Source organism: Candoia aspera, chromosome 3 (assembly GCF_035149785.1).
Source record: "Candoia aspera isolate rCanAsp1 chromosome 3, rCanAsp1.hap2, whole genome shotgun sequence".
NCBI classification, from domain to species: domain Eukaryota; kingdom Metazoa; phylum Chordata; class Lepidosauria; order Squamata; family Boidae; genus Candoia; species Candoia aspera.
In genome coordinates, this window is record NC_086155.1 from 57,529,942 (window position 1) to 57,542,722 (window position 12,781).

At 41.0% G+C, this 12,781-nt stretch overlaps 1 protein-coding gene across 4 annotated transcripts in view; it reads left to right on the forward strand.

Annotated features, from left to right (window-relative positions):
• RNF220 (ring finger protein 220) overlaps window positions 1-12,781 on the forward strand; it is a 373,167-nt gene that overhangs the window by 302,389 nt on the left and 57,997 nt on the right. For all 4 annotated transcript variants that reach the window (XM_063297793.1, XM_063297794.1, XM_063297796.1 and 1 more), the window contains 2 exons: window positions 8,172-8,268; window positions 8,890-8,976. In XM_063297793.1, coding sequence (XP_063153863.1) covers window positions 8,172-8,268; window positions 8,890-8,976 — 184 coding nt within the window. The remainder of the gene's footprint in view (window positions 1-8,171; window positions 8,269-8,889; window positions 8,977-12,781) is intronic.

Below are 12,781 nucleotides of genomic sequence, written 5' to 3' on the forward strand. Positions count from 1 at the left end.
GTCTTTCCCAGCTTCAGGGTCTTTTCCAGTGAGTCCTCTCTTTGCATTAGGTGGCCAAAGTATTTGAGTTTCAGCTTCAGTATCTGTCCTTCCAATGAGCAGCCAGGGTTGATTTCCTGTAGGATTGACTGATTTGACCTCCTTGCAGTCCAGGGGACTCCCAAGAGTCTTCTCCAGCACCACAGTTTGAAAGCATCAATTTTGGGGCGCTCAGCCTTCCTTATGGTCCAACTCTCACAGTCATACATCACTACTGGGAAGACCATAGCTTTGATTATACAGACCTTTGTTGGCAAGGTAATGGCTTTGCTTTTTAATATGCTGTCTGGGTTTGCCATATCTAGAATGCAGTATTAATATTTATGTTTATATTATATTTCTATACCACCCCAGTTCGAAGGACTCAGGGCAGTTTACAACCAAACCATTCAATAAAAGAACATAACAAAAATTAAAATCATATTAAAATTATTATTCCTATCATCATTATAATTGTTAGGCAACCTAAATGAACTTTTGAAGTTAAAACTTTTATAATAAATGGTAATGATCTTGTTTTCTTTTTTAGCTTTGAGTCCACTTAAGTTGCTGTATATTATTTTTATTTTTTTTTTGTCCTGCATTTATGCTGTGTGCTCTCTTAATTTCTATTTAAGCAATTACCTAAGATGGCATAATATGGAGAATTTTATTCTGTTTGTTCAAGGTTAGAAAATGTAGTTTTAAAAGGTTATGGATAATTTCATTGATGAGTTATATTAGCAACTGTTTGGTTATGGAAGCTTCATTTAAAAAAATAATGTGACTAAATATCCATTGCTGTGGACAGACAACACTTTATACCTACTTTGAGGAATCCTATTAAAAGTTTGGCAGTGAGTTGGAAAAACGGAATGGAATTTGGACCAGGATTCCTAATGCCCTCAGATACTTGACTTCTGTCGAGATTTGTCTTTGGAAAGTATTTGAATCTCAGGTTATGGTTTGGAATGTGTGAACTTGAAGTAATGAGGAGGCCGATCTGAGTATATTCCATTTTTTTTCTTATAAAAATAAGCAGTCTATTTTCCTTACCTTAAAGTTTTTTAAAAAAATAATATTTTTATTCTGCTTTTTATATATATAACTCATGGTGGTTAACATGCCTGATACTCCTGCCTCCTATTTTCCCCACAACAACAACCCTATGAGGTGGGTTGGGCTGAGAGAATGTGACTGGCCCAAAATTGCCTGGCCAGTTTTCATGTCTAAGGACTTGTCATGAACTCACAGTTTCCTGGTTTCTAGGCCAGCACCTTAACCACTACACCACCTGGCTTGCTTAAGCTTGTTGGTTAGTAGGAGAATAATATTGGATGTGATGCTGAGTTTGAAATTACTCATGGCTGAAGGTGAAGGTAAAATCTTACTTGTTAAGCTTAACTCCTAATGACTTCATAGGCACATTAATGCAATTTTATTTGCAGCAGTAGTTTGCCATTGACTTTTCAGACTAGCCTAAACCCTTCTGTCTTTGATTTAAATCAGTGTTTCTCAACCTTGGCGACTTTAAGATGGGTGGACTTCAACTTCCAGAATTCCCCAGCCAGCATCCTGGGGAGTTGAAGTCCACACATCTTAAAGTCACCAAGGTTGAGAAACACTGATTTAAAGGGTGACTTTAATCAGCTTTGAAACAGCAAAATGTAAATGGAACTTCAGAAAGCAAGATTTTCCATTTTGCTTCCCAGAAAATTTGAGGAAGACTTATGAGCATTTGTGAATCTGTGCATTTTGTTAGCCACATTAAGACTTGGTAGGGAGGCAGCAAGTGACATAACTTACTGGCCTCCATGCAGCTGTTCCTGCCTAAGCCTTACACACTTTCTTGTTCATTTCCCTGATTACTACAACCAGTCTTGCTTGTATTCTTAATAGCATATGCTCACATAGTATCTTCGTATTCTCTCACTTTTTCTTACCTCCATCATAAAAAACATTGTTTTAAATCCTTGTAATGTTAATGCTTTAATGCGTTCTGCATTCTACACTCCCTCAGAATAAAATTGTGCCAGACTGTTTTTTAAGGCTCTTGTGCAACATTTGCATATGTGTATGTAAGCACTTGGTAAGTATGATACTATTTGGTTGTCTCCTTTTTAAAAACCCATACAATCCATTTATGACAACTCTTATTCAGAAATCTGGTTTGAATGAACCTGGGATGAATAATGAATATTAACCAGTTTCATTCTCAAATATTTAAACAGCTGCAGGGGTGTTTTCACTGACTTTTTGTATCAAGACATATGAATGAGTTGGATCACGATGCTATGAAAACTCTGACCCCTTTGGAACTGCCCCATAACATTCCTTATGTTTAGCTTATGTTTAGGCTCTTTTGTAGGTGTTTCAGCCACAAAGGACAATCATGCTACCTGGTGGCAGCTCAGAAATTACATTTTGTTTCAGTATAGCTTTGGAAAGAGACCATGAGTGTTAGAGCAGAGAGTTATCTGTAGCATGTAGTTTTTTACGTGCACCATTCTGTTTTGTTTGGCAGACTAAGAACTCTAGGCTCACTTGGCCACCCATAACCCTTGTGCTATTCTCTACTCGCAAGTCATAGAGTTTATAGACATACCCTTTTTTTGTGTGTGGCAAAATCACTTGGAATAAAGGTATAGCATGCTAACAGGGATAACTGTACTGTAGTAAATACCTTTCTTACACATGTGCACAAAACTTCAAATTTTGTATAAGAAAGAAGCCTTCAAATATGAGTGTTTATTAATTATCATATCTTAAATGTATGTTGTTGTAGCTGCAGAATTGATTCAAGCTTACCTTAGCCAGACAGGATAACAAAGAACATATAAAAGCAGAGAAGAATGGAGTTATTACAGGTGATGAGTAGAGAGCCTTATGCTGTGACTTCCAGGGGAAAATAGCCTGGGTAGTTCTGGTAACAGATTTCCGCAGAGGTTCTGTAATTACTAATCAAGACTTAGATATGTTTTGTGAGTTAGAATATTCCTTAAACCGTTTTTTTTTATTGGTACAGTCTTTGTGTCTCTACAATCAGTTGTAAATCTGATCTCATATCAATAATCTGCATGTATACGTGTGTATGTATATAAACATAATTCTGTTTTGTAGTAGCTCAGATAGCATAATACCTCACTGTTCTTATTTCGTACATCAAATGGTTTATTGACTGTCCTCAAGCAGTTGTTAGAGTAATTTTCACTGTGCCCTTAACTTGGTAAGATTTACGTTTAGCATTGCTCACATTTAAGGATCAAACTGATGGAGAAGATACTTCCAGCAAGAATCCTCAATACATTCACCCACTGATCGTCTGTAGAAAGCTTCTTTGCAGGATGAATAGTAGTGAATCAGTTATCACAATCCAGAGCAATTCAGTCTTCTTCAACTCATAATCCTCCGGATGTTTTGGTTTACTGTTTCCATTAGATCCAGCCAGTGTGGTCAGTGGTTTGAACTGTTGAAAGAACCCAAACTGGAAGATTATTGCACATTCTTTGCTTAATTCCTTAAATGTCCTGTGCTAGCATTCCAAATATAAAGCTGAAGTCCAGTGATAACATATAACTGGTTTCTAAGGCTTCACTGTTCAATCTTTGATTTTAGCATCCAGAGCATTTGGCAAATGGAACTGAGAAAGAGACAATATAGGCTCTAACTATGATAATCTAAGGTCAAAAAACCCTTTGATCTGATGGCTGTATTTGGCATATTAGATAGCCTAAAACCTGTCTGTCTTTGCTTTTGTATTAGCTATGTTATGTAAAACGAAACAAAAAAACTTATTCCCAGCTTGGCCACTCATCTCACAGATGTGACTCTGGGCAGCTAACAACATGTAAAAACATTTTTTTAAAAAATTAACAGTGGTCACCAGGTGTAACCCAGACAAAACAATCAACAAAAAACCTTTCAGCGGTCCACCTAACTTTCCAACCCCCAGGCTCTGGAGCACATCCAGGGCTTCAACGCTTCATGAAAGGCTAGCAGGGTAGGGGCCAATCTAATCTCAAGGGATATGATGTTCCAGAGGGCAGGCACTGCAACAGAAAAGCCATGCTTCCTAGATTCCATTAGATGACATTCTTTAATTAAGGGGACCTGGAGTGTCTACTGGGACAGGTAGAAGCAACTGAGAAGAGGCGGTCCTGCCATGGAGGATTTATAGGTGACAACCAGCACCTTGAATTCTACTCAGAAGCACCACTGGGAGCCAGTACAGCTCATGGAATAGATGTATAATATGGGCATACTGAGGTGTGCCTGTCACTCCCATGACTTGCATTCTGGACCAGCTGTAACTTCCAGATGGTTTTCAAGGGCAGCCCCATGTAGAACATGATGTATTACACTTGGGAGGTGACTTAAAATGTGAGTGACTATGAGCAGTGCCTCCCAGTCCAGGAAAGGGTGCAGTTGGTGCACAAAACAGTTGCACAAAAGCCTGCCTGCCACCTGCTCTTTGAATGGGAGCTGTAAGTCCTGGAGGATCCCCAAATTGTGCACTCGTTCTCTTTGGGGTAGTGTAACCCCATCCTCAACCTTAACAATGGAAAAACACTGGATCTAGGGCCTAAAGCCCACAGCCACTCATTCTTGCCAGGGTTAAATTTAAGCATGTTCTTTCCCATCCAGACCCCTACAGCCTGCAGTCACTGACACACAACCTCAACAGCATCATTTATCAGCCCAGGGCAGATACGTAAAACTGCTTATCAGCATGCTGATGATACCTCACCCCATGCCATCAGATGACCTCACCAAGCAGCTTCATGTAGGTATTAAATAGGAGTGGGGAGAATGTCAGGTTCTGAGGAATCCCACAGAGAAAGGGCCATGGGATAGATCTCTCTCCCCCATGAGCACCAACTGAAATCGGCCCTGGAGAAAGGAGGAGAACCAGTGCAAAACTACCTCCCACTTGCAGTCCCCAGAGGCTGTCCAGAAGGATACCAGGATTGATAGTATCAGAAGCCTCTGAGAAATCAAGAAAAGTCATGATGGACACACCACCTCCATCCCACATCCACAAGTGTAATCAATGCCGTTTTGGTCCCTTGCCCAGTTCCAAAATCCAACTGAAAAGGGCCCAGGTAATCTATTTCTTCCAGGATTATCTGAAGCTGCTGTGACCGCCGCCTCAACAACCCTAAAAAGGCAAGTTTGGAGATGGGATGAAAGTTAACCAAAATGGTCAGATCCAGAAATGTCTTCATGAGTAGGGGTAAACTACTACCTCTTTAAGCAGTGGCAAGACCAAGCCTTCTCTCAAGGATGAATTCATTACTGCTAATATCCAGCCTCATGCCATCTTCTGAGAAGCCTCAGCTAACCAGGAGGGAGGGACATGGATCCAACACACAGGTGGCTGAGTTAATAGTTCCACTCCCTCAGAATACTCACTTTCAGGCCATAACTGCTGCTACATTTTGGGGTGAGAGGAGAGGGGGGAAATGACTTTTTTTGTGTCCAGGGGCTTTTTAGAGATAACAATTCATGCTTGATGCAGGTGAATACTGATTAAGAGTCCAACATCAGTGTGATCATTTACCCCTACTACTGTGAATTAGTAGTGTTACAAGTCCTTGCATAACAGAAGTAACTCAATTTTCTAAAAATCAGGAGTCTGGTAGCATCTTTATAGACTAACAAGTTTTATTAAAAAGCAGAAACTTTCGTGAACTGTAGCTCACTTCATTAGATGCATGGTATGGTTAAACTGATACAGGATTTCAATTGGATGAGGCTAGTGTGGAGGAAAGGGTGGTTATACAGATGCAGGGTACATGTGAGACAGATTACAAGTACCTCATCAATTAGTTGTAATATGTAAAAAAAACCATTGTATTTCTTAAGATGTTCTGAGATAGCCTGAAATCTTTGAGAGCCAGTTTGGTCTAGTGGTTAAGGCAACAGCCTAGGAACCAGGAGACTGTGAGTTCTAGTCCCGCCTTAGGCATGAAAGCCGGCTGGGTGACCTTGGGCCAGTCACACACACTCAGCCCAGCCCACCTCGCAGGGTTGTTGTGGAGAAAATAGGAGGAGGAAGGAGTATTAGGTATGTTCGCCGCGTTGAGTTATTTATAAAAATACAGCGGGATAGAAAATAAATGTGTATGAGTTCTGCAGTCTGTAATACTGATGTAGTTTTGTTGTTCCAAAACAGCTATCTTAAGGTCTGTAATTAGGTGGGAGGTTAAAATTTTCTGATACTACTTAGTTCTTGTTTTGACTCCTGATGTCAAACGTGTCTGTTAATTCCTTTGCATAAAGTTTGGCCTTTTTGTCCAACCTAGAATCTAAAGGAGGCACTGCTGGCCAACGATGGCATATATAACGTTAGAGGAAGAGGATGTAAAGGTGCATGTAATCTTGTACGTGAAGTTGTTGGGGCTTGTAATAGTGCTGTCATTTAAATGTCAGGGTTAAGTTGATATCTGGGTTTGCTGCAGGATCTGGTTCCTATGCTGCTATCATTATTCTGCTTCTTGTTGCTTGTTGCTTGTGACAATCTGCTTCAGGTTGGATGCAAATACGGGTCTACCACCCAGTGTTTGAGAAAGTACTGTGTCATTGTCCAGTGCAGGTTGCAGCTTATTAATAATGCATTTTAATGGCTTGAGCTGTGAGTTGTAGGTGACAAGCAGTGGTGTCTATTCTATTGTTTTGTTTTTTTGTGGTCTGCGTTTTAATAAGTGCTAGTAGATCCTGTTACAGGTCCCTGAACTATTTTTTATGAACTGAAGATGTCAAGATTTGTCAGGCGAACCATTCAGAACATGTATACTTTGTTTGGTGGAGGCTCTTCATGTAAATTAAGGCTAAGGAAATTCTCTGTGCAGTAATGTTGTCCATTTAATAACTATAGCATGACTGTTTCCGGAAACAGAAAACATGTATTTTACTTTTTGAAAGTACTTTTGTACAACTTGTAGCTGTAAAGGATAGAAATAAAACTTGGATACAAAACTGGCAAGTGTAAAATAATACCCAGGCTGTACTAGGTGGGCATGTGAGCTATACTATCTTGTGAGATATGGTCAGTTATAAACAATTTGGTTTGCTGGGCCAATGGTTCCTGGCTGATTCTTCTCCCTGTCACCACTCAGGGTCAGTTCAGCTTGTTGTGAATGTTTTATTACAAGGGTACCTTAAGCAATCCACGTATATGGGGGTGGGGAGCATCTCATAGGTTTGTTAGTGAATGCAGCTGATGTGTGTGGAGGGGTACCTTTTCCCACCACTTGTAGAAGACAGAACAAATTTTGCTGGATTGATTTTTTTTTTTGCTCCTAAATTTGTGATTGGGAGTTCCCCATATCATATTGTCATTTACCATATACTTTGACATTAAACTTAACTACTTTTATTCGTGTGTACTGTATCTGCTTCCTTTGCTCTCAATTTATTAAAATCTTATATGATCTAATCTGGTGATGAGGTGGGGCAGGGTGACAAGCAGTTTAGATTTATAAAGAAAAGTCAGTGTTCAGTTTTACATAGCAGTTCACTGTGTGGTCCATCAAACATATATTGAGACTGTTTTTTACTTTCTTATTTTAACATTGGAGTACAGAGATTTCTTCTGCATAGAACAATGTTTTTCATTCTCTACATTTTAACTGGAAGTTCTATACATTTACCTTCTCCTACTTGCCACAATAGTTCTCATAAATCATAGGTCTGCTTGCTTTTGGCTTGAATACACTTTTTCTGCTGCTGTGCACTTCGGTTCCTAGTTCAGTTTATTTCTGACAGATGTCATCCCTCACAGCTCTCTGTCCCCCCTGCCCACCCCCAAAAGCTAATCTGAAGATCAGGAGAACAATGGAAATTCTCTAAATTCTTTTTCATAAGTCAAAATATAGAATAATCTCTGCTTTTTAAAAACTTATAAAGAATTTTTGCCATTATATTACACACAGCCAAGCCAAAGAAATATTCTGGATCCATCCATAACTACAGTAAGCCTGAGGGAAAGTGCTTACTACAAACCTGTATAAATGAGATTGCTACCTGTGTCCGTGTTAGCCTTCTCCCTTGTGCTAAATGTTGTGTTTCCTTCCTTCCCAGACTATCACTCTGTATTTCTCTGTTAGTTATTTCCTATGATGATGTATTCAGTGCATTTTCTTTTTCTCTAGGATCTGGGTTTGTCATGTGCAGTGGCAAGGAGAATCCAGATAGCGATGCTGACCTTGATGTGGATGGTGATGACACATTGGAATATGGAAAACCACAGTATCATTTTCTAGAGATGCTAAACTCCTAGCAGGTGGCTTTGTCTCTGTCAGTACCTCAGATTCTAGACATGCCAAGATTTTAGCTCTGTTAGAGAAGAGTTCAAAAGCAAATTTTTTGCATGTACTTAGTTAATGAATCTTATTTTCCAGTATTTCCTGATAGCACCAGCAGCATTCACATGCTGTTCCTTTTGAAAGAAGGCACTACTCACAAATATGTTGCTTTTGGTGCCCCAGAAGTACTTTTTGGTGCAAATGTGGTGTAGTTGGTTGTTAGACAAAGAACATGGAGACACACACACACCCCGCCCCATAGCCATGACAACTCACTGGGGAACTTCAAGCAGTCCCTCTCTCCCTCCCTCTCCACAATTTATCTCACAGGATTGCCATTGTGGAGAAAAATTAGAAGAGGGAGTACTATGTATGCCACCTTGGAGTAAGGGTGGGATATTAAATCTATCAAAGACCTAATAAATACACGAATTGTAATAGCACATCTCATGCTGCAAAAGGTACTTGGCTGGTCTCCATGATGACCTAAGATAAATACTGAAGAGAAGTCCACAAATCTTGAAATTTGTATCAGGCCGTGTTCTCCTTAACACTTCATTCTTAGGTACACTGAAGCAGATATCATTCCATGCACTGGGGAAGAACCAGGTGAAGCCAAAGAGAGAGAGGCACTCCGAGGTGCAGTTCTAAAGTAAGTAGGCTTCCTTTAAAGATACAATGTTAGAACAGAAAAATACCTGCTTTGTTGTGCTGGGAATTGGTGAGGATACGTTCAAAGCCAATACTTTATGGTTCTTAGTACAACCCAAAACCAGGATAAAGAGAATACAGACACATGCTAAGCAAACACTTATGTAGTTATGGTAAATGGCAAATCTCACTATCCTGATGCATATAAACATAGCACTTGACTGAGAAAACTTTCCTTGGTACTCTGTTATTTGGGACATTCTGTTCTAAAGAGCACTTCTAAATTTTCCCATTAGAAAATTCAGTAGATTGGTATACAGGTAGTCCTCGACCTACAACCATTTGTTCAGTGACAATTTGAACTTAAAACGGTGCTGAACAAATGGTAGTTACAACCAGTCCTCAGAGTTCCAGTCGTCCCAGCACCCCCGTGGTCATGTGATCACAGTCTGGGCGCTTGGCAACCCATGATTGCCATTTGCAACCTTCCCTGCCAGCTTCCCCAGAAAGTCAGTGGGGAAGCCAGCAGGGAAGGTCACAAGTCACTGGGTAAGTCTCCCCACCCATGCACCCTCCCCCAGCCCCTCTACACTTGTGCTGTACACCTTCCCCAATCCTCACTGTGTCTCCCTCATACCCTCCCCAACTTCACTGCTCTTCCCTTGCACCCCTGCACACACTCCCCAACCCACACTGCACCCTCATGCACCCTCTCTAACCCGTGCAACGCTTCTCATGCATCCCCCCGTGCACCCTCCCTACCCTCCCGCACCACACCTCTCACGCCCAGTCCGTGCCATGCCTCCCACCCCCTCACATCCTTGCGCACCCTCCCCATGTACCCCCTTCCTCCTCTACCTAGGACTTGCAACTTCCTGCCACTTTCCCCACTGACTTCGTGGGAAGCCAGCAGGAAGTTGCCTCGATTAACAACCATGGGATTCGATTAATTATAACAACAGGGACTCCAGGGATTGCCGTTGCTAAGCGATGTGTCGCACTTCACAACTGCACCCAGTCCCAATACCTGTCATAAGTCAAGGACTACTTGTAATAGTTTGCCAGTTTATTGGAGTCATGAAATTGGGACTCTAAAATGTAAGTGTCTAGCAAGAACTGCTTTATGAGTGTTTAAATGAACAGAACAAAATGATATAAATATTTTTCATGTGAATGAGCAAAGGAAAAGGGCTGGGAGGATCAGAGAAACAGCTGGAATATTGCATATTGATACTAGTAGTTGCATTTGTAGATAGCACCAAGTCAGGTTTTGCCTTAATTACAACTTTCGTGGTTATTCCTAGTTGGTGTCACTCCATTTCTGTTTCTACTACCCATATTTTGAGTGACCCACAAAAGACAATTCAGGAACAAGCTATGCTGTTGTTGTTGTTTATTCATTTAGTCGCTTCCGACTCTTCGTGACTTCATGGACCAGCCCACGCCAGAGCTTCCTGTCGGTCGTCAACACCCCCAGCTCCCCCAGGGACGAATCCATCACCTCTAGAATATCATCTATCCATTTTGCCCTTGGTCGGCCCCTCTTCATTTTGCCTTCCACTCTCCCTAGCATCAGCATCTTCTCCAGGGTGTCCTGTCTTCTCATTCTGTGGCCAAAGTATTTCAGTTTTGCCTTTAATATCATTCCCTCCAGTGAGCAGTCTGGCTTTATTTCCTGGAGGATGGACTGGTTTGACCTTCTTTCAGTCAAAGGCACTCTCAGAATTTTCCTCCAACACCACAGTTCAAAAGCATCGATCTTCCTTCTCTCGGCCTTCCTTATGGTCCAGCTCTCGCAGCCATATGTTACTACGGGGAACATCATTGCTTTAACTATGCAGACCTTTGTTGTAAGTGAGATGTCTCTGCTCTTAACTATTTTATTGAGATTTGTCATTGCTCTTTTCCCAAGGATTAAGCGTCTTCTGATTTCCTGACGGCAGTCAGCATCTGCAGTAATCTTTGCACCTAGAAATACAAAGTCTTTCACTGCTTCTACATTTTCTCCCTCTATTTGCCAGTTATCAATCAAGCTGGTTGCCATAATCTTGGTTTTTTGAGGTTTAGCTACAAGCCAGCTTTTGCACTTTCTTCTTTCACCTTCATCATAAGGCTCCTCAGTTCCTCTTCACTTTCAGCCATCAAAGTGGTATCATCTGCATATCTGAGATTGTTAATGTTCCTTCCAGCGATTTTAACTCCAGCCTTGGATTCCTCAAGCCCAGCATGTCTCATGATGTGTTCTGCGTACAAGTTGAATAGGTAGGGTGAGAGTATACAGCCCTGCCGTACTCCTTTCCCAATCTTAAACCAGTCCATTCCGTGGTCTGTTCTTACTGTTGCTACTTGGTCGTTATACAGATTCTTCAGGAGGCAGACAAGATGACTTGGTATCCCCATACCACTAAGAACTTGCCACAATTTGTTATGGTCCACACAGTCAAAGGCTTTAGAACAGTCAGTAAAACAGAAATAGATGTTTTTCTGAAACTCCCTGGCTTTTTCCATTATCCATCAGATATTGGCAATTTGGTCCCTAGTTCCTCTGCCTTTTCTAAACCCAGCTTGTACATCTGGCAATTCTCGCTCCATGAGTTGCTGAAGTCTACCTTGCAGGATCTTGAGCATTACCTTACTGGCATGTGAAATGAGTGCCACTGTTCAATAGTTTGAACATTCTTTAGTGTTTCCCTTTTTTGGTATGGGGATATAGGTTAATGTTTTCCAATATGATGGTCATTCTCGTGTTTTCCAAATTTGCTGGCATATAGCATGCATTACCTTGACAGCATCATCTTGCAAGATTTTGAACAGTTCAGCTGGGATGCCGTCGTCTCCTGCTGCCTTGTTATTTGCCATGCTTGTTAAGGCCCATTCAACCTCACTCTTCATGATGTCTGGCTCTAACTCACTGACCACACCGTTAAAGCTATCCCCGATATTGTTATCCTTCCTATACAGGTCTTCTGTATATTCTTGCCACCTTTTCTTGATCTCTTCTTCTTCTGTTAGGTCCTTGCCATCTTTGTTTTTGATCATACCCATTTTGGCCTGGAATTTACCTCCAATGTTTCTAATTTTCTGGAAGAGGTCTCTCTTCCTTCCTATTCTATTGTCTTCTTCCACTTCCGTGCATTGCTTGTTTAAAAATAATTCCTTATCTCTTCTGGCTAACCTCTGGAATTTTGCATTTAATTGGGCATATCTCCCCCTATCACTGTTGCCTTTTGCTTTCCTTCTTTCTTGGGCTACTTCTAGTGTCTCAGCAGACAGCCACTTTGCCTTCTTGGTTTTCTCTTTCTTTGGGATGTATTTTGTTGCCGCCTCCTGAACAATGTTGCGAACTTCTGTCCAGAGTTCTTCCGGGACCTTATCTACTAAGTCCAGTCCCTTAAATCTATTCTTCACCTCCATTGCATATTCCTTAGGAATATTAGTGAGCTCATATCTAGCTGATCTGTGGGTCTTCCCTAATCTCTTTAGTCTGATCCTAAATTGTGCAAGAAGAAGTTTGTGATTGGAACTACAGTCAGCTCCAGGTCTTGTTTTTACCAACTAAAATGTCTGTATAGATGTCTGCCACCTTTGGCTGCAAAGGATGTAGTCAATCTGATTTCGGTGTTGTCCATCTGGTGAAGTCCATGTATAAAGCTGTCTTAGGTGAATGATTATCTTGGCAAAATTCTATCAGCCTGTGTCCTGCTTCGTTTTGTTCTCCCAGGCCATGCTTACCTGTAATTCCAGGTGTCTTTTGACTGCCCACCTTAGCATTCCAGTCTCCTGTGATGAAAATAACATCTCTTTTA